The sequence below is a fragment of the Heteronotia binoei genome, chromosome 13, assembly GCF_032191835.1.
Source record: "Heteronotia binoei isolate CCM8104 ecotype False Entrance Well chromosome 13, APGP_CSIRO_Hbin_v1, whole genome shotgun sequence".
In the NCBI taxonomy this organism is placed as follows: domain Eukaryota; kingdom Metazoa; phylum Chordata; class Lepidosauria; order Squamata; family Gekkonidae; genus Heteronotia; species Heteronotia binoei.
The window spans coordinates 50878755-50901575 of NC_083235.1; the positions used below are offsets into that span (position 1 = coordinate 50878755).

A 22821-nucleotide genomic window follows, 5' to 3' on the forward strand; every position below is an offset into this window, starting at 1 on the left:
GACATGTTCCTTCTGCTTCACTTAATTATTTGTACAATTTGTTTTCTGGACAGTCTGATATTAATTTGTTGGGGAATCTATTGCCAACTCTTTCATTCTTGGCAGGGCTCCCAGACGCATCCGGCTTACAGAAGCCAAACATGGTCCACAAGCAAAGTCTTCTCCGCTGCCATCTTTCTATGCTAAGAAACAACTTACCTAATAAGATCCAGCTATGGTTGTTGTCTTTTAAATTGGTCCCTGGAGCTGCCCCTTTAATCTGTTTGCTCTTTTGCGAACACCAGATCATGTTATTTACCTCCAAGAAAAGCTTAAAGGGACAGGACATACCTCTATTTAGTTCCCTGCCTCTGTTTGGTCATAAATGATGGCTAGTTTGGCTACGCTAGAACAGCAACCTTTTTTTCCTGGCCAAAGCTCCCTATCTAACTGTTACATATCAGAGTGAAATTCAGTATGTACAACTTCACCCTTATTGTATCCTTCTGCTAAGGAAAATTGCACTTATTAGTTTTCTGCTCTGCCATGCTCTGCCATGCAGGTTAGTCTGTTAAGAGAAAAGATGGCAATCTTGAGCCAGGTAGTATTTAATTGGGAAAAATGTACCAGAAATAAGTCCAACAGCTGCCCAAGTACAACAGTTCGTCTTTAGTTGCATGGGAGCTAAGTGTAAAACAGGCTCCATAGGAGTGCACAAATGGCTGGTATAGAAATCAGGATTCTGGAGAGAGCCCTGAGCCAAAGCCAGTCCTGTATCAAGCAGCCAAAAGACTTCTGCTGCTCTAAAAATACACTCCTGTTTTGTATGTGCTCTCACTGGCACAGAACCCTCTTCCAGGCACACTGTTGTTACTTTTCTGGCTGTGGATGCTTGTACATCAGTCTCTAAAGGAGTGCTGATCCCCTTTTCTTGTTTTTAAAATAATTTATTTGTTGGAACTCAGCAGTGCTGACTTCTACAAGCCTGAGTTAACCCAATTAGCCTGGGAGGAAGAAAACAAGCTTTCTGACACAGGGAGTATAATTCATCACTGGCAAACCATCTCTACTCACTGGCTGGGTGGTTCTTGTTACCCAAGTCTAATTGGTTAATTAGTGTTCTCCAGGACATTTGCTCTCCTAAATGCATTCAGTTCAGATGCGCTGGTTTAACTCTTTGCCTATTCCTGCTCACACTTTCTTTTCTCAAAAAAACTTCCACAGCTGCTCCTGGTATTAAATACCTTAAGTCCTTGCCAGCGCGCTTTCTCTTTTCTCTGTATGTAGCTGTAACTTTTGAAAGCCTACTGAGAGGCATTTTGAGTCCAGAGGGTTTAGTTTAGGATTTCTTAGAAGTGATTGGATGAAGGCAGAGGATGCCTATGTACTTTCTGAAGGCGTCACACCCAAGTAACACCATCATCAACCAGGGCTAATTTGGTCCAGGGCACAGATCTGGTATTATTCTCAGTGTCCAATACAGTTTCCCTGTGCATTAGAGATTAAGAGAAGGTCTTTCAGATAGAGGGTGGATTCCAATCAAGTTTTCAAGACTCTATACCCTTTTCCTTATAAGTTAATGACCATCAAAATCGTTATATTTGGGACTACTGTAGGGTATAAAGTAGAATATACAGATGTCTGAGCTCTCTCTCTCTGTTGCTTTAGGCTGGGGTGACAAACATGTGGCCCATGGGATGGATCAGCCTCTCAGAGGACTTCTATCAGGCCTGCGAGCAACTCAGTGTTGTCTGCTTCTTTTCCCCTCTCTTGCTTCTTTCTGCATCACAGCTTGCTTTGCCAGTCTTGCTCAATCAAGCTCTATTTTCAATCAAAGCCTCTATTTTCTCCACTGACTGACCAGCACATGAAGCAACTTATGTACAAAAGCTCACAATGCCCAGCCATTTCATATTTTACTCTGGGTTTTAGGCTCAAAGCATTGACCATGAAATTTCTGTAATGAACATCAGTAAATCAAAAGTAGGCTTGTAACTTACAGATATACAACTGAGCAACATACTCGATTGCTACAGCACAGACATTGTCTCCAGATTTTGATGCAATAATTCAGAGCAAGAGGTGTCAGTTATCAGAGATAAATAAAATATTGCAAAAGTGCTAATCTTTTAAGCATGTTTTAAATTTTTTTTAAAAAAAACTTTAATTATGTTTATCTGTATCCTTTATAAAGTGTATCTCTGCTACCTGACATTACATTTTATGACACACATGGCCTAGCCCAACGAGGTCTCATTTATGTCAGATCCAGCCCTCATAACAAATTAGTTCAACACCCCTGCTTTAGACCAATTCAGATATTTAGTTGTGAGGTAGATTAGGCTGAGCGAGAGGGTGAATTACTGGCTCAATGTAACTCAGTGAGTTTCATGACAGAGTAAGAATTCAAACAAGAATTCAAACCTGGGTCATCTGGGTTCTAGTTTAACACTCTAACCAGACTGGCTTATCAAAGTAGTCAAAATGTTATTTGTTGGGAGCAAACTACAAGTGAAAAAGAAATTTGTGCAATGAAGCCCTAAACACTGTTGGGTTTTGTAAAGTAAAATAACTTGGAGAAGGCATCATTTTGAGCAAGGAGCAATGCCTGTGTGTGTGTGTCTCTCTCTCTCTCTCTCTGTGTATGTTAAAAACTTCTTCTGCCATCTGTTCTGCTCCAAATCACCTTCCTTTAGGATATCCCTTCTTGTGGGTTCCAGATGTTTTTGTGAGTGCTTCAGTTTAACTAGAGAGGTACATTTGAAGCATTTAGCACATTTTGCATTTGCTTATCTGTTTCTTAATTGCTTTATGATTTTATTAATTTCCTTTATACCCCATCATTCTCCACAATGGAACCCAAACTAGCTTATATCCTCCTCCTCCTATTTTATCCTCCCAACAACTCTGTGAGGTGGATTACCCTGAGAAGGACTGACTGGCCTAATATTACTCAGCAAACTTCAGTGATCGAGAAGGGATTTGAACTTTGGGTCTTCTGGAATCCTAGTCAAGCATTCTAATCGCTATACCACATAGGCCTTAATGTGTAAGGCAGATAATTTTCAAGAGTTAAAATATTTTGAGGAATCGTTTACTCTTGGAGACCTGCGCTCCTTCTGTCAAGCATCAGGGATGGAGGAATTGAAGGTCTGCGATTTCCTTGAAGAAGCAGATTTGTTGCTTGGGGTACCAGGTCAGCCTCTGCTGTGTTAGGGTTGCCAGACCCCTCCTCCCAAAGGAGGTGGGGGTACCCTGCCACCTGGCCCTACCCCAAGTCATTAATCATCTGGTTGGTGAGAGCGACTTACCAGCAAAAAGGAGAGGGCCTAGGCCAGTGTGGCACAGGAAGTGAAGCAACATCTGAGTGACACCGTGGTATCTGGGCAAAAACTCTATGGTAAAAGCCAGTTTTAACAGAGTTTTTGCCCAAATACCAGAGCATTGCTGGTGTGATGACATCTCTTCCTGTGCCATGCTGTCTACAAGGCCTAGGCCTTCTCCTTTCTGCTGGTAAGTTCCCCCCTCCCATCCCTTGCCAGTTGCCAGGAGGGATCTGGCAAGCCTATGTTGTGGCCAGGTTCAGTAGAGGAGCCAATTTGCTCAAACAGGATCTGGCTACAGTTGCTCATTCTCTTGTCCAGACTAGATTCTTGCAGTATCTCATCCTAAGGCTATGTTTGAAAAGTCTTTAGACACTTCAGTTAGACTAAAACACAGCACAGAAATTGCTAACTGGTATGAGCCACTGAGAACTCATTTTTGTCAGTTCCAAAAGAATTGCATTGTCATCCCTGGACACATGTGCTGACTTTATAAAATCACGAAACCCCTAAGTGGTCTTTGTGGGACCAGGGTTTTTGTGGGAGTACCTGCTTCCATAGGAACCTGCCTGGCAGTTTCTGCTGAGGCTGTGCACTGTGTGCCCAATCCTGAAGAACTAAAGATTCAAGAGACATTACCATCACACTGGACACGTTGCACATGGATGCTCTAGCATTTTGGATAAAACTCTATGGTTACCATAGACCAGGGGACCGGCATCCCTAACAAGGTCTTCTCTCTTGTCTTGTATCTCATCTTCATAATTTTATTAGTTTTAGGACTGGGTATGTGAGGATATTGTTGCTGATTTTTTTTATTTTATTTTATTGCTGGTGTTAATAGTCCTTAAAGATTTGAACATTTGGGTTTTGTTGCTGTTGATTTTTAAAACTGATTCTGTTTTAATTCTTGAGAATGAGGACACACAGTGAATGGCCTCAGCAAAAAAATCTTTGTTGGCAGACAGGTTCTTGTGGCAGCAGGTAGTCCCTCAAACACCTCCCCAGAAGTGATATGTCTCCAGAGAGTGGAAGGTGCAAATCTTTTTAAAATGTTGTGCCTGAATCTTCTCCTGACCCTCCAGGTAGAGCCACCACTCCTGATCTTGCCCTCCTACCCAGGGCTGGATTAACAATTAGGCCAAGTAGGGACTGGCCTATGGGCCCCCACACCTTTAGGGGCCCCGGGCCAGCTTTCCCCCCTGGTTTTCTTCTGCTCGCAGTCCTCCCAGCCTGCAGGTGCAACCAGCAACTGAGCCACTCTTTGCCCAACTTGCCTGGTGTGGCTGCTGCTGGTGGTATCACCAAGTTTGCCTCTCTCTGCCTCTCCACTTCAGCTTTGCTAAAGGGACTTTCAAGAAGGTGCCTGCAGGCTGTTGGTGGTGGGGTGGGGGCTCCGACTCTGAGATAATTTGCAAGGGGGCCCCCAAGATTAATACTGCCTAGGGGCCTCCACAGGGTTTAATCCGGCACTGCTCCTACCCTGTCTTGGGGTATGAATCTCAGGAAACCTGATAATCAGGAGGTTACATGGAAGACCCTAGGACTTCTCTAGAAGTAGTACTCCAGTAATTTCAGGCACTGGTCCTGTTGAATAACTGACAGGCTTTTTTCTCTCTCTAATCACATCTCAGTGGTTTACAGAGAAATACACTTTTGCCATTGAACCAGAGCAAGGTAACAAGGTCTCATTGATCTGTGGACCAGATCTTGCATCTGCTCTTGTTTCTACATTTATGTGCATTTGTGTGTGACACGTCAGCTGTACCTAATAGAAGCTGAGAACAAATTAGACACTGTGGCAAGTTAGTGATAAAGGTACCATGACTTTCAGCTTGACTTTTCCTGCAAGATAAAAGTGACTGTTAGGTTTCTAGAGTGCAGGTAAGTTGCCAAACAAGCTCTGTTGCTGCATTTAGAAAGGACACACTTGCTGAACACTCTCTCCCCAATACAGCTTTCACCTGCCCCTCATTAAATTTCTGTCCAATAGGCATTTTAAAAGCCTGCAGCTGTAGTTCTTGCAAACTTCAGAATGTGGCCAGAGCAGTCAGCAAGACTGGCTTCCCAAGTAAAAGTGGTTTGAGTCATTCTGTGTGTCGATTCAATGGGCTGCTGGTCAAGGAATGCATGAGACCTGGGAGAAGCACATCCTGGAAGCAGTCTACACAGGTAATATGAGCTTGGTCCTAAATCAAAATATACAAATGGATATTTAATCATCCTTGTCATTTACATAACTCCTCATGCATTTCACATATATTATACCCTGTTCAATTGTCCCTCTTTACTGTGTTATGTTTTACAGCTAGCTACCTTACTTGGCCACTTGTGGCAAGGAAGATTCTTCCTCAGGTGACCAGGAAGGGGAGCTTACAAAAGTCAAATCTTTCTTTCAGGAAGAGTTGTCAACTGGCCTAGAGAAAAAAAATACCTTGTCCTTTTAACAGAGGCTTATTGTGTGGAAATAGACAGCTGAAGCTTTTATGGCATGGAGGCAAATAACAGCACCTGTAACTAACAGCCTATTAAGACTCTATTGGGCTTTTTTTTCTCTCCAATTTTTTTGGCAATGCTACTTTTAGGTCACAAATTATTAGTGTGGGTTATGTGTTGGCAGGCAGGCTAATGAATACTACCTCCAAAAAATTAATGACTGCTGCAACCTTAATTGTATAGTGGATTCACGCACACCTTAAACGACATCAATACAAGCCCCTGGCTTTGGTTTGAATTTAATTTCTTCCTTCAGTTTTGATATTAATCTCTGTACAGATTAGGGACATTCTTCCTTTTACACTTAAGAGCACCACATTGTAGTACTGACAATATTCTGGCTCTGTCAAAATCTCTTGCAGTAAGAGGAATAAAGAGATAGCTGCATTTGAAAAAAGCATACTGTGACACTTGCTCTGCACAGCAGGTCAGAACAGTTTGTACTATTCATTTTTTAGAAGCTATTTTGTCTTTTTAGAACTTTGCCACTAAAGCTTCTAGTGATAGGGACCTTGTATCTATTGTTAATCTGGTACCTTTTTGGCCCTGAGTTGGCTTAGTTACAGCCTCCATCTTTGAATAAAATGCATTTCAGAGCCTGACTGCGTAGTCTGCCATCAAAAATTGTGATTTTGGAGTGACTGCAGTGACTGAGTGCTTGGTGTGCATTCCATGAGGAACATCTAACCACAAGTAGCAGAAAGCACCTTGTAGTGTTGAGATAAAGCTTTTGTTAAGGGGGGCAACTTGCCCAAGCTTCCCTAAAACTTGTCCAAGTTTACGATAGAAGATCCCTTCCTTAAGAGAACTCCAATGATGTTTGACCCTACATGATATCAAGGGGTGAAGAAAAGCATTAATTGCTGGATATTTGATTGTATTTTGTGCAAATGCATCCATGGCTTTGGGAAACTCTGTGGAATCAGCTGAAGGAGCCCAGAAACTGGGATATTAACTTGACTGGAATATTAACTTTGACAACTAAGCTAAGCTAAGCAGCAGCTGAGATGTCATGAGAACCAGATTGCCCAGGACTGGGTTTCACACATAAGGGGAAAAGATCGCCTCCCCCTGCTTTAGCACGCACAATCATGTTATTCAAGAGAGAGTATTTTTCCTTGAACCCCAGCCTGAAACACTGGAAAGCCTCAGAATACACTGCTGATTGCTGACTGAGCCTGAAGACTCATGAATACACCTGCAACTCTGACAAACAAGAAGACCAGTCTTATGAATATAAGAAGAACCTGATGTATTGTTTTGGGATACTGGAAAGATGATATAGGAAAAGGACATTTGGTCCCTTGGGTGCCAAAGTAAACAACAAAAGAGGGGAACTTACATGTCCACACCTCTTTCTCCAGCCTACAGGTGTGAAAACCAACCTGGTAACACCCCTGATCAAGCAAAAGGTATAAAGATCTCAGGTGAGGGTCCCCCAGATCCCTCAGTAGAAGACCTTGCCAGATCCTCCAATAGAGGTGGGGCTCCCACGCTGACAGGTCCCACCTCCTTTCTGTCAATCAGCTGGCTGGCAGGAGGGAACACACCCAGAAAAAGAGATGCATCCTACATACAGCAATGTGTCTACATCACTGCCCACATGATCTAGATCATCACATCCAGGAATCAGGGTTATGCTCTGGTATTTGGGCAAAAACTCTATGGTAGAAGCCAAATTTACCACAGAGTTTTTTTGCCCAAATACCAGAGCTCTGCTATGACATGATGTCACTTCTCGGTCACGTGGGCAGCAACATGGAGATGTCACTGTATGCTAGGAGAGACCTGGTGACCCTAGGTTAGGGTGGGCTTTTAGCATCTTGGGATCCATTGCTTGTGGACCCAATCCTGTTACCTACCTCTTTCTGGGATTTGGACTCCTTGGCGTCCATTCACATGTTAGTTTGAATAGTTTTTTCCTCCTTTTTTAATTTTAATTTTTATTCCCAAAGGTTTGTTCTTCCCATGGGGAAGGAGCATATATATTTTTTAAAGTTTTCCTTTCTCTGGGTCAAGGACCTGGACAGGCCTGTACTGTAGTTCCAGGCCCCAAGCTGCTGTGCTCTGGTCTTCCTCCTCCTAATTCTCAGGAGTCTGAGGGCTGAGAGGTTTACAAGCCCCTGAGGCTTACAAGCCCTCCCTTCCCTGTCACTCAAATAGCGTGCGTGGGCTGACGGGCAGCAGAAGCAGTCCCAGCCTTCCATGCCAGTTAAAGGGCTTGTGGATCAGCTAATTGGTGGGTGCTTTAACTGGCTGGGGCATGCTTCTGCCACCCACCCCTGCATAGGATTTGGGTGTCAGGGAAGGGAGGGCAGCGGGAAGGAGACTAGAGGCCCTGGGGGCTGGTGGGCCCCAAAGTTAGGGGGCCTCATCCAGAAATGGGAGGGCTGTGCCCCCACAGGCCCCCTCGTAGCTATGGGCCTGGTCCAGGAAGTCAAGCAGGAGCCAAGTCACCAATGTAGAATCACAAACCGGAATCTGAAAATGTCCAAAGCCAAAAGTGTCAAGCATGGAGAAATTCCATTGATAATTGATTGTTATAGGGTCCTGCCTAAACCTGGTCTGTGAAGTATCATGGAGGATCCAATTTTGTTAGCTTTGTTATTCTTTCCCTTCCCCGTCTTGCTTTATGGCTTAAAATTAGAAGCAGTGGGAACTGAAACTAAGTAATCAGCACCTTCCCATACATTCCTGTACGGGAGTACGAGACATCTGGGGAAAGCAAGGACGAAGTCCTGATAACGCTATGGGAACGTAGACATTTATGATAGTTTATGTGTGAGTGCTACCCCGCACCCCCATCTCTTGGAATCCTTTTGAAGTAAGCCTTAAAAGTATTGTATCAATGTATTGGCAGCATTATTCTCAAGAACCTGTTACACCAAAAGTATCGGTCTATCAATAAACGTAGTCTTTGTATGAATTTCGACTCGTCATTGAACCCGCATGGCTGACAAAAAGGTCAGGGTGCCAAGGAAATCAAGCAGGTCAGGATCAGGAAGGAGCGTAGATGCAAGCCAAAGAATAGACATTGCTTCCACAAGGTTACCAGGTCCTGGGTGGGAGCTATATGGGAGTCTCAATCAGCCTGCTCCCTGGGTGGCAGTGACTCTGCTAGAACTCAGGGCTGAGAGATCTGAAGCATGCCTCATGTCTTTGCTCTGAAAGTTCTTTCCGGAGCCTGCTTCGAATTCTTGAGATGGGAGGAGGAGAGCTTGGAGGAGATTGATCGTCAACAGCTGACATTGGTGCCTGGAGAATGATTGATGGGCCAGCTGCTGTTTGTTCAGCTGAGGAACTGGCTGGCAACTCTTCCAAGTCTGTTAACCCTTCCAGCTCCTCTTCATCATCTCCTCCTCCTCATGACACTATGAATCTGTTTTTGAAAGCTGATTATCAGTGTGTGTGTGGGTTGGGGTGTGTGCAAATAGCCTTGCCTAGGGAGCAAAAAAGTCTAGATCTGACCCTGGCCTCAAGCTCAAGGAAGGGGGCTACAAAAGCATTTGTTAAACTTTAAATAAATCAAATTACATCTCACTTTTTTGTGTTTATATGTCAAGGATCTTTGAGAAGGTCTGGTTGTTTCTAAGTAAATTACTGTATGGAAGTAAATTACTGTATGAAAGAAGCATATGGGATTTTTGTTCAGCAACCCCAGTTCACATTATGCAGCATTAAGTATGTTTAGATCAGTGTGTGCTGCTGGAAATGTATAAATGGACTATATTATCTGAACAGACTAAATGAAAGAATGGGGTATAGGTTGCTTTTTTACTGATGGGCACAATTCAAAGTGCAAACTTTATGTCAACAAACTGTAGTATTCAGTTCCGCAGGGCCTGTAAGACAACCCGCTTCTGGCTAGTTTACACCTAACTGAGTTGGGAAACAAATGTAGCTTACTAGACTCTTGCTAATTATACTGTTATAAGATTTGATGTTTTAAGGTTTTATGGTTTTAAGGTTTTAAATGTTTTGACTATTTTAATTGCGTATATATGTAAATGTTAATTCAAATTTTGTTTTATTGTCTGTTGTGAGCCGCCCTGAGCCAACTCTGTGGGAAGGGCGGGATACAAATCATAAAATAAATAAATAAATAAATAAAATAGTAAACCTGCAAAGAATTTTACTGCTTAAACCTTAAATTGTCCAGGCACAGGATTTTTAAAGGACTGTTTGATCTTATGAGCCTGTCCAGCAATTAAGATCTTTTGCAGAGAATCTGTTCCCACTTCTAGAGGCAAGGCAAAGCCTTTTCTCGTAGTGACATGTCACCTACAGAACTTCCTCTCTTTGCCCCTCAAGAAGCCAGTTCAAATAATTCTTATTCACTCAGGTTTTGGACTGATTTGCTATGTGTAATTGGTTTTTGTTTTTCTTCCGGTCCCAAATTCTTTAGAGGACATTGTTCTGATGGATGGTTGTTTATACTGTTGATTGTATCAGCAGGTTTTATAATGCTTGATTGTTTATATTATCTTAATGATCTTTTGTTTCTAGCTACCTTTCTTATGCTGCTCACTCAGGTAAGCATTTTTGTGATTGTTTAGAGATGGGAACTTGAAAGAAATCTTGGCTGACAATAAGAGCTGCTATTTTTGTTGTAAATGTTGTTACAGTAGACCTGAGTTTTGACTAGATAGAGACTTAGGTGATTATTTCCTGGAGCTGGGTTGTCCTTAAGGTAGAACTCATTCCAATCCAGGCACCTGCGTTTGAACCTCAGCAACTGAGCCTTGCTTTCCCTAGACAACTCAATCACATCTTGTGGGTGATCATAAATTCCACCATCAAAATCACAGTCCCAAAGGCTGCCCCCACCAGTTTTTTTTTGGTCCTAAGTTCAAAGCTGTTGAGAAGTGGATTTTTCTTGGTTTCCCACAGCATTGGGCCACATTTGTGCACCTGAGTTGTCCTAGGTTTCCCCAAACCTGCTTTGCTGTAAAGTTTTGGGAAAGATGATAACAATGCCTGAATGGGGGCCAGTCTATATCCTCCCCATCTCACATACATAGCAACCATTTCCTCTGCCCCTGCAGCAGCCACTTCTGCCCTCCACTGTTTTTTTTAAAATAAGCAATTGAATATCTTTATGGAGATATAATAATCTGTGTGTGTAAATCTGTGTTCTCTGAATGCCAGCTTTCATTTTTAAAAAGGAAGTCTCTAGCCCTTTCCCCTTATATCTTTGTAACAAAAGATGCAACAGACTTCCTTTTTAAAGATGAAAGCTGAACTCGACACACAAGCCTGTTATAACGTCATAAAGACACTGAAATCAAATGCTGATTTTTAAAACCCTGAAAATCCATGGTGGTGCAGGCTGCTGGTCCTGGGAGACTGTGGCAGGGAAATTGTGGGGAAACCTGCCACATGAAGCCCCACTGCTAGTGCACTACATCAGCAACTGCAGTGGGGAAGCAGCACTATTTTGTCCCTGTGTAGAAAACACCACAATGAAGCAGCACTTGGGAGATAGCTGTCAAGAAAAAGAGAGGCCAGTTCCCAGATGTCTCTGAGGAGAATCAGTTTTATAGGATCTGGGAGACTCAGCTTCAGATCCCCACACTGCCAAGGCAGCTCACTGGCTGATCTTGGATTAGTCACTTTCTCTCAGCTTAATTTACCTCACAGCACTCCCGTTGTGAGGATAAGATGGAGGATGTTAGCATGACATTCTACATTACTTTTCATTTAATTGGAGAGAGTAGCATGGTATAAAATACCTAAATAAAGAAATCTTTGCCATAAACCCCAACATAATGACAACTTATTTCTCATCCATACCTTTCTAGAGTGTTGGTAGGTTGCCAAATGACCCCAGAAAAACAACAACAAAACAACATGACCTGCTCTTCTGCCTCTAACAACAGCCAGTAAAGCCTTTTCTAACCTAAAAAAGAAAAGGACTTTTCTGCACCGCACCCCCCCTCCCCCGGATCAGGTCTGGCCCTGTCCTGTTTTAATTTATCCCCTGATTTACACATGCATTCTTGTGCTGACTCCACAAGTGTGAAAAATGCACAGGGAGGGCAGACATGCAGAAGAACTGTGCCCAAACCCAGTGCAATACTTGTGGACCGAGTGCCAAGAAAAACAGGAGTAAGTCAAGCATGCAGAAAAGGTCAAGTTCCAGGGCTCGGAAACCTTGCCTGACACCTTGGAGAGCTGCTGCCAGTCGGAGTAGATAGTAGGACTACTTGGACCTAAAAAGTGGACTCAATAGAAACACTTTCTTACACTTAAGGATGGTGAGAGGTGATGTGGGGGTCTGCTATGTTCAATGAATGGACCTTCTAGCTAAGTGGCCATAGAACTGCAGCCTGAAGAATCCAGCTCCTGAGCTACAGAAGGCTTAAGTGTAGCTAGAAGTGATTTTTTATTTAAAAAAGCACAAAAAATCCAAGTAAAAAGAGCCCTCACGACAGAAATATATTAATTATTTATATATATTAACCAAGTTAATATATATAAAATTCCATTAAATATTCTGACTTCGCTCAGATAAAATGGTATTTCACTTTTGCACAAAATGAGCAAGTTTCTAGCCCTCATGGTTGTGGAAACACCCACAGAAGTTTCAATTTATGGACTGTGAGAGCCAAACAGCGACGACCGAACAGCTGTTTGCTCGCAGATCTCCCTCCCTGGGATACCCTGTGGAGCACGCCCCCCCCCCAACCACCACCCCCACCGGCGGCTTTGACGTGGCTCCCGACAGGTCGCACCTGTTCCAGCGGGCTACTTTCCGGCGGTAATAGCGCAGCGTCTCCTGCCTGCTGAGCAGCATCTCGGCCGACCGCTGGGGGGCGCTGTAGAGGGGGTGTGCGAAGAGCCTCCTCAGCTTGGAGCCGCAAGCCGGGCTGCTTTCCTCCGCCCGGTTCTTCTCCGTGCTGCCTGGCGGCGGCGGCGGCGGCTGGAGGCGGGAGCCCGCAGCGGCTTCTACCGGGCAGGAGCAGCCCCCCGCCTGGCCCGCTTCGTCGCCGGCCAGCCGCTGCCGCACTTGGGGCCAGAGGTGGAAGTAGACGTCGGCGCTCAGCAGCGCCGCGAGCAGCAGCAGGAGAAGCAGCCGGTCGCGGCGGATCCCCAGCATGGCCAGCCGGGCCGGGGCCACGATCCGAGCTGCGGGAGCGGGGGGAGGAAGGAGGCCCGCCGGGCGGGGAGGGGGCAGCGGCAGGTGGGCCAGGTAGGGCAAGCGAAGCGGCGCGGGCTGGCAGCTGCCCTGTGCCAGCGAAGAGCGGCGCTCCCGAGTGCGGCGAGACGAATCGAGGCGTGCCGGCTGGCTGCACCTTTGCCAGATCGCCTCTCCCGATGTGCCCTCCCCCGGCAGGCAGTGACGGCTGGATGGATCTGCTCGGCCTGGGGGGGGGGGGCGGGAGGAGAAGAGGCGCCAGCCTCACCTCCCCTCCTCCTCCCCACTCCGGGCTTAGGGCAGTGGCGGCGGCGGCGGGGCCAGAGCCTGGCAGAACCAGCTCACGATCTCCGGAACTCGCCGCTGCTGCTTTCTTGAGAACCTTTCCTCGTCGTCAGTCCCATCGAGCTGCCGAAGTGTCCTGGCGGCTCCGGGGCAGAGAGCGAGAGGCTGCGCGACGTCCCTAGACGGCGGGGAGGGAGAACTCGGAAGAAAACGCTCAGCCTCCCCAAACAGCGCCAAGTTGCCTACTGACTAACATATGGGAGAAAGGCTAGCCAGCCACCGAAATAATCCAGCCAGAAATCTTAGCTCCGGCTGTTGGACGACCCGGCGAGCCTTCCCGCCGCTGCCCCCCACTTACATCTGGAAAACCTCCCGAGAGCTCCAGATTTAGTCATTTATTTCATTTATTCCGAACATTTTATGCTGCCTCTCCGGGAGCCTGCCTGAGGCAGCTTGCGAAATGAAAATAATAAAAGAAAAACACGGAAAGATATTAATTAAAATCCAGCATTAGAAAACTCAACCCAAGAATTCTGCTGATTCAACTTTGCTTTGAAGAAAAGCAAGTTTCTGGCTCTCATGCCTGAACATATTTCTAAGTTTCTAATGTGTGCCTCCCTTAGAAGATGGATGAACTGCATGCACCCGGTGGCTTTGGAATCTGTCCAGCTGGCGGTGGAATTCTTATTACACAAGCCAGAACCCACAAGCACTTGAAGAAGCACCACATTTTCTCCTCCACTGTTTCCTCTTTCCCTTTCCTGAAAGCCCCCAAAGCCTTTCATCTTTTCCTGCTTCCTCCTCTCTTACCTGGAGATCTGGAATCACAATGGCTGTGTCAACTACAGAGATAAATTCATTTTGGGTTGCCAGCTTCAGGCAAGGAAATTCCTGGAAATTTGGGGGTGAAGCCTTGGGAGGGTGAGGTTGGGGAATGGAACAACCTTAGTAGGGTGTAATGCCATAGAGGCCACTCTCCAAAGATGCCATTTTCTGGAGGTGAGCTGATCTCTGTCATCTGGAGAGCAGTTATAATCCTGGGTGATCCCCACCCCACTCCCCAGGCTGGCAATGCTAGTTACCCTGGAGGAAATGGCTGCTTGGGAAGAAGTGTCTCTGCCATTATGAGACCCCTCCTTTCCTCAACCCCACTCTCTTCAGGCTCCAGCCCCCAAATTTCCTAACCTGGAGCTGGCAACTCTGTCTACCTCCCACCTAACAGCCAACCTACCTTTATCTTTGTATTAAGCTCCCCTCCCCTCAAAAAAAAACAACAATCTAGCTAAGAATACTGTGGCCCAGTTGTGTGACCACTGGGCAAGCCTATTTGCATTATGGGGAACCCTCAGGGCCTTGTGAGGTAGTGCCCCACTTTCCCTTGTACTCCCTTCCCCACACTATTTCTTCTTTCCACCCTCCTGGCAACTCACATATCCTCTCCCCTTTTCCTGCCTTGCTTACCTCCTCGGTCATTCACCAACCTACCTTTTATCTGCCTCCCATCTTCAGCTATCTTTATCATTTACTTAACTTTTCTCCCCAGTTGCGAACAAAGTAGCTTACATTATTTTCCTTTCCTCCTTTTTATTCTCACAACAACTCTGTGTGGTAGGTTAGGCTGACTTCTGTGTGAATTGTCCAAAATCACCCAGTGAGCTTTCACAGTAAGATGGGAATTCAAACCTGGTTCTTCCAGATCATATTCTGAAGCTTTAACCACTACATTACGCTGACTTTCACAAGGTGAAAGTAGCAAGCCGCCAGACCTAGTTGAGTCTTACTGAGTAGTGTCAAGTCACATGAAGCTTGGTGCGAGGCCTAGGGTTGCCATCCTCCAGGTCAAACCTGGAAATCTCATGGAATAACAACTGAACTTCAGACAACAAGGGTCTCTCCCCCTAGAGAAAATGGCTGCTTTGATGGTGGTCTCTATGGCATTATATTCTGCTGAGGTCTCTCCCCTCCCCTCCCCTCCCCAAACCCTGCCCTCCTCAGACTCCACCACAAAATATCCAGGAATTTCCCAACCTGGAGCTGGCAATCCAGGCAGGCCTGGCCCCAGTGAGTCCTCTCTCAAAGGCCAACATAGGTTTGGAAAGGACACTGCCCTCTCCCCCTGCCTTTTTACTCACTGAAACCCAGCCTTGTGTCATAAGTCTGCCTGCCAACACTTTGGATGAGGAAGAGATGGAGGAAGCTGGCCCCAGCCCTTCACTTCTGCAGGAAGACCCACTAAACAAGGCGAAGACTCCATCAGGTGCACAGGAGGAGTTTCAGCCTGCAGTCAGTGTGCCACACCCTCAGTCCTGCAGTCTGGGATTGGGAGCCAAAGCAGAGGCCCTGCAGCCACCAGCCTCAGCCCTGGAGATGCCAGAGTCTTTGGAATGGCAGAGGAGATGACCCAAAGGGAGGTTCAGGAACAGTGCCACACTGCACAGTTTGCAGCCCAACATTGGGCAAACTCTGCTTGTGAAATGCATCACTGCAGAATCAAGGCTGATAGACCTATAGGCTGCTCAGCCACAGAGGAGTTGTACTTGGCCTTGAATGAGTCTTAATAAAAGCAGCCACCAAAAGGAAAAGCCAGCTTGGAGCAACATGTGCATAATTTTGTGTGCTTTAGACTTCTGTGTACTGCGACCTGGCTTTTGCTCTTTGAATTTGCCCTTCTAATTTGACACTGGGACTTTTGACTAGCTGTGCTTTGACCCTGAACCATTTCTGGACTGCCTCTTGCCTACGTGCTGGCCCGAACCAGGACACCTTCAGTGTTGTAATTGCCTAGCAACAGACACTGAGGGAATCTGTTGCTTAAAGCTACAGGAGCTCCCTTTACCATTTTCAGGGTTGTTGTTTTTTGAAGCACTCAATGTTTTTGGTTTTTAACAAAAGATATCAGATTTTTCTGTGGGCCTTTTCAGTTTTATTGAAAGATCTGTTTTGCCCGTTCATGGCTCCAATCATTCGATTTAACTGTCCTAAGATTTGGCTGACTTTGCTAGAGTATCTACACAAGTGGGAACCCCCAAGTATTTGCAGAAGACAACTAATTTCCCCTTCCTCCACTATTTCCTCTTTCCCTTTCCATGGCCTCTCCCCTTTTCCTGATTTCTTCTTTGCTTCTAGGATTGCCCACATCCAGATGGACTTATTACTATGAATTTTGTATGAAAATTTGTAATTATTTAGACTTTGTAACTTTTGCCTGCCCACGTTATATTACATGTGTTATTGTTTCATAGCAATTTTGGTCACAGTAACCTTTGGTTAATGTGCTTTCGTTGCCAGCTCCAGGTTGGGAAATTCCTGGAGATTTAGGGGTGGAGCGTTGGGAAGGTGAGGTTTGGGGGGAAATGACCTCAGCATGGTATAATGCCATAGAATACACCCTCCAAAGCAACAATTTTCTCCAGCTGTAATTCCAGATAATCTCTAGCCCCCACCTGGCAGTTGGCAATCCTAATTTCCTGAAGGAAATGGTGCTTTGGAGGGTGGAGTCTATGCCATTACACCTGAATGAGTTCCCTCACGTTCTCAAACTCCACCCCCTAATCTGTAGGCATTTCCCAAGATGGAGTTGGCAACCCTGTGCCCTTCTCACCCAGCAGCCAGCCAACCTTTATCTGCCACTTTGTGTTCAGCTTCCCCACTCCCATGCAGCCTGTATCTAGAAAAACTGTGGCCCAGTTGTGTGGTAACAGTTACTCGACCAAGCCTATTTAGATGTCAGGGAGCCCTTAAGGACTTGTAGTAACCTTCACTCTCCTCTGCATCCCCCTCACAACACTCTTTCTTCTTTCTATCTTCCTGGCAAAAAACACCCCTCGCCCTATCATTTCCCTCCCTCATTATCTCCTTAGTCATTCACCAACCTACCTTATATCTGCCTCCCATCTTCAGTTATATTTATAATTTATTTGTTTCATTTATTTCCCCACCTTTCACCACAGTGGGGACCAAAGCAGTTTACATTATTCTGTTCTTTTTATCGACACAACAACCTTGTGAGGTAGGTTAGGCTGAAAGTATGCGACTGCTCCAAAATCACCCAGTGAGCTCCCACAGTAAGATGGGTCTCCCAGATCCTACTCTGAAGCTCTAACTGCTATACCACACTGGCTTTCATAGAGTGGCTGCTGTTGAACAGTAGCAAGCAGTCAAGCCTAGTTGAATCATGCAGGTGGTATCAAGTCACCAGAAGTTGCTTCCAAGCCTAAAGCTTCCAACCACTTTGTGGGACCTGAAGATCTCCCAGAATTACATCTGAACTAGATGCAGAGATCTGTACCCCTGGAGAAAATGACAGCTTTGGAGGGTGGGCTCTATGGCATAATATCTGCTGGAGCTCTCTCTAGGGTTGCCAGATCCAACTAAGAAAACACCTGGGGACTTTGGGGGTGGAGCCAGGAGACTTCCCCATTCCCTAAATTAAATAAATAAAAATACAGCAATGCAGTTCCCCTGATTTTTTTCTTTCCTTGTCCCCCCAGCAGCTGGCTGCACTTCCACTAAATAAAAGTGACCCATACACACAAAGCAGCCAAAATAAAACACAGTTTGAAGCACACACTTTTTTGATCTTATTGGGGCAATTTACTCATTGGAATTGCTGAATGTAACCACCTGCTGTATATCTACCAACTTCTTCAGACTTAACACAGGAAATAAAAGATTCCAGTTTACTCTTTACTATGCAAATGACTTCTGAATGAATGTAAAACAAATGGAGGGACTGGGTTCTCTTCCTTTCTCACAGCTTCACAGACCCATTGGGAACAGCAACATGGCTCCGTTAGCTTGCCCTGCCCCCATTCAGCCTTGCTCCTACTTAGATTTAAAGGCACACACACTTTCCAAGTTCCCAAGCTTTTTCTAAGCCTTTGGAGATGGAAAGGCACATGGTGGCTGTTGGGGTGGGGAGGAGCCTGCAAAACTAAGGGATCCCCTGCTGGGACCTGGGGATTGGCAAGCCTAGGTCTCTCCCTTTCCCAAACCCTGCCCTCCTAAGGCTCCCCCACAAAATCTCTAGGATTTTCCCAACCTCAAGCTAGCAACCTTAATCAAGCCTGGCCCTGATGAGTCCTCCCTCAGAGGCCAAAATAGGTCTGGAAAGGGCTCTGCCCTCGCCTTTTTTGTTTCATAAATGCAGCCTGCAATACTATGGTTGCCAGCAACAACCACTGAGGGAATCTGTTGCTGATAGCTACAGTTGCTCCTTGTATCATTTTTGCCTTAATTTTTTTTTAGGTTTTACATTTTCCTGCAAACCTGGGGCCCATTTCAGGTTTGTAGAAATATCTGATTTATCCAAAAGACTGGCTGGCCTAAAGAGTTGCGAGGTCCAACTCAGGAAATAGCTGAAGACTTTGGGGGTGGAGCAGGGAGACTTTCCCATTCCAAATAAATAATAAAAATGCAGCACTGCAGTTCCCTTGAATATAGTCTTCATTTCCTCCCTTTTTTTTGGCTTCAAAGGATTCCTCAGCAGTTGCACTTTCACTAAATGAAAGTGAACACATACACTCACAAAGCAGCCAAAATGCAAATCCATTCTTTTGTGATCTCACTGGGGCAATTTACTCATGGGAATTGCTAGATGTAGCAACCTGCTGTATTTCAACCAACTTCTTCAGAGTAACACAGGAAAATGAAAGACTGAGCAGAGCAGAAAATAAAAGACTGGGCCCCACTCAATGCACAGCAGCCAAGAAGGTCTGAGCGCCTGCTCCGGCTGCAACGCCACTGAGGATGTTCTCCGCAGCTGAGAACGAAACATCTGGAAGGAAAACTTTCTCCAGTAGAACACGGCACTTGATCCCAAAAGACTCTACAAACCCTAATGAGCAGAGCAGTCTAGGGGGTGGAGTTTTCCTCCATCCTATAATCAGGTTGCTGGCTATACCCTCTACTGGTCGGGTAAGTCAAAGGCTGAGAGCCGCCTTTCTGGCGTTGGCTTCATGGTCAGGAACTCCATTGCCTCCAAACTCGAAAACCTTCCAACAGGTCACTCAGATCGCATCATGTCCATGCGCCTCCCACTTCAAAACAAGCAGCATGCAACACTCTTCAGTGTGTATGCCCCAACCCTTCAAGCAGATCCTGCAGAAAAGAACAAGTTCTATGCTGATCTACGCAACCTCGTACGGAAGACCCCTACAGAGGACAAGGTGATCATCCTTGGCGACTTCAATGCCAGAGTAGGTAAAGACTCGGAAGCCTGGAAAGGAGTACTTGGCAAACACGGCATTGGCAACTGCAATGACAACGGGCGCCTCCTGCTAGAATTCTGCATGGAGCACCAGCTCACCATCACCAACACTATCTTCCAGCAGAAGAACAGTCTGAAGGCAACCTGGATGCACCCGCGGTCCAAGCATTGGCACCTTATCGACTACATTCTGGTGCGCCAGAGAGACCTTCGAGATGTCTTACACACCCGAGTAATGCCCAGCGCAGAATGTCATACGGATCATCGTCTTGTACGCTGCAATCTCCGTCTTCACTTTAAACCCACACCCAGGAGAGGAGGTATCCCTCGGAGGAAGTTTCAGGTTGGCAGCCTTCAGTCAGCCGAAGTTAAAGCTGCCTTCCAGGCAAAACTCCAGTCAAGAATTGAGGACCTCAGTTGCCCCACAGACCCTTCTCCAGAAGCACTCTGGGAACACCTAAAAACTACCGTCCTGCAGATCTCTGAAGAAGTCCTCGGGTTCTCCACAAGGAAGAACAAGGACTGGTTTGATGAGAACAATCAAGAGATCCAAGAATTACTGGCAAAAAAGAGATCTGCCTACCAAGCACATCTTGCTCAGCCCTCCTGTCCTGGGAAAAAAGCAACCTTTCGCGCTGCATGTAGCAACCTCCAGCGCAAGCTTCGAGACATTCAGAACGAGTGGTGGACCAAGCTCGCAGAGAGAACCCAGCTGTGTGCAGACACTGGTGATTTAAGAGGGTTCTACGAAGCCCTGAAGGCAGTATATGGTCCATCATATCAGGCTCAGAGTCCCTTGCATAGTGCAGACGGCCAAGTGCTCCTCACAGACAAGGCATCCATACTGAACCGGTGGTCGGAGTATTTTCAGCTTCTCTTCAGTGCCAACCGCGTAGTTCAAGATTCAGCAATCCACCTCACCCCACTTCAACCGGTGAAAACAGAGTTGGATGAGATCCCCACCCTAGAAGAGACTGTTAAAGCCATCAAGCAACTGAAAAGTGGCAAGGCAGCAGGAGTTGATGGAATTCCACCAGAGATCTGGAAACATGGGGGCACAGTACTACATAGCTCACTTCACAAAGTACTTGTCACCTGCTGGGAACAAGGCAAATTACCACAGGACTTTCGCGATGCAATCATCATCACCCTATACAAGAACAAAGGGGAAAAGTCAGACTGCTCCAACTACCGGGGGATAACCCTGCTCTCCATCGCAGGCAAAATCCTTGCCAGAATACTCCTGAACAGACTGGTGCCCACCATTGCAGAAGAACTCCTCCCAGAGAGCCAGTGCGGCTTCAGAGCTAACAGGAGCACCACCGACATGGTATTTGTTCTCAGGCAGCTCCAAGAGAAATGCAGGGAACAGAACAAGGGTCTGTATGTGACTTTTGTCGACCTTACCAAAGCTTTCGATACCGTTAGCAGGAAAGGCCTGTGGCAAATCTTGGAACGTTTAGGATGTCCCCCAAGGTTCCTCAGCATGATCATCCAGCTACACGAAGACCAGCGAGGCTAAGTCAGACACTGCAACGACCTCTCGGAGCCCTTCCCAATAGGCACAGGTGTAAAGCAAGGCTGCGTTCTCGCGCCAACTCTCTTTACGATCTTCTTTAGCATGATGCTTCAAAGAGCCGCAGTAGATCTAGATGAGGACGATGGTGTCTACATCCGCTATCGCACCGATGGCAGCCTGTTCAACCTGAGGCGACTAAAGGCACACTCCAAGACAATGGAAAAACTCATCCGAGAGCTACTGTTTGCTGATGATGCTGCACTCGTCTCCCACTCGGTATCAGCTCTGCAGCATATGACGTCCTGCTTTGCAGAGGCTGCCAAGCTATTCGGCCTAGAAGTTAGTCTGAAGAAGACAGAAGTTCTCCACCAGCCTGCACCCCAGGAAGATTATCACCCTCCCTGCATCACTGTGGGTGAATCAGTTCTGAAGACAGTCCAGCAGTTCAGCTACCTGGGGTGCATCATCTCCTCAGATGCCAAGATCGACAAGGAGATTGACAACAGGCTGGCAAAGGCAAACCGTGCATTTGGCCGACTGCACAAAAGAGTGTGGAGCAACAAGCATCTGAAAAAAGGCACAAAGATCAATGTTTACAAAGCGGTTGTGATGACAACCCTCATCTACGGCTCCGAATCGTGGGTTTTATACCGTCATCACCTGCGACTCCTTGAGCGCTTTCATCAGCGCTGCCTTCGCACCATCCTCAACATCCACTGGAGTGACTTTGTGACCAACACTGAAGTCCTCAAGCGGGCAGAGGTTACCAGCATCGAGGCACTGCTGTTGAAGACGCAGCTGTGCTGGGCAGGGCATATTTCTAGGATGGAAAACCACCGCCTTCCCAAGATTGCCCTGTATGGCGAACTCTCCACCGGCCATCGAAATAGAGGGGCACCAAAGAAGAGGTACAAGGACTCCTTGAAGAAATCCCTTAGCACCTGTCACATCAACCATCACCAGTGGTCTGACCTAGCCTCAGATCGCAAAGCATGGAGGCACACCATCCACCAGGCTGTCTCTTCCTTTGAGAACACACGCATAGCTGGTCTTGAGGACAAAAGGAGATTGAGGAAGAATCGCACTGCTACAGGACCAACCCTAAATCAGACTTTTCCCTGCAGCCGCTGTGGCCGGACGTGCCTGTCCCACATTGGTCTTGTCAGCCACCAGCGAGCCTGCAGCAGACGTGGACTATTGCACCCTTCTTAAATCTTCGTTCGCGAAGCCAAGCCGAGAGAGAGAGAGATAATCAGGTTCCAGTTAACTCTTTCCAATCCCTTTTACTGTGCAAATGACTTCTGAAAGGAATGCAAAACAGAGGGACTGGACACTCTCTTCCTCTCTCACACACTCACTGGGAAGAGCCACATGGCTCTGCCTGCTGCCCCCCCCCCAGTTTTAGTCTCACAGAGATTTAAAGGCACACACACACCTTCCAAAACACAAGCAGTTTGCAAAGTTTCTAAACCTGCTGAAATGGAAAGGCACATCATGGTTGTTAGGGCAGGGCTTCCCTCTCCCCCATCCCTGCCAGCCACCGGGACCTTGGGGCTGGCAAGCCTACTGACTTTGCTATTAGAATATAAGGTATTTGAGCCAAATACTGGGTTACTTTATAACTTCAGAAATGTTCAAAGCAGGGTTTTGGGTTTTTTTAGAAGGAACTCCTTTGCATACTAGGCCACACACCCCTGATGTAGCCAATCCTCCAAGAGCTTACAGGGCTCTTAGTACAGGACCTACTGAAAGCTCCAGGAGGATTGGCTACATCAGGGTGTGTGGCCTACTATGCAAAGAAGTTTCTGCTACAAAAAAAAAAAGCCCTGGTACAAAAGAACCAACAGAGTTAAATCCTCCCAATCTAAATCAG

The 22821-nt window shown here is 46.3% G+C and overlaps 1 protein-coding gene across 1 annotated transcript in view; it reads right to left on the bottom strand.

Annotated features, from left to right (window-relative positions):
* Positions 1-12927, bottom strand: part of FAM20A (FAM20A golgi associated secretory pathway pseudokinase) — an 84467-nt gene extending 71540 nt beyond the window's left edge. The window contains exon 1 of the mRNA XM_060251972.1: positions 12533-12927. Coding sequence (XP_060107955.1) covers positions 12533-12897 — 365 coding nt within the window. The 5' untranslated portion in view covers positions 12898-12927. The remainder of the gene's footprint in view (positions 1-12532) is intronic.
* Positions 12928-22821: the final 9894 nt, after the last annotated feature.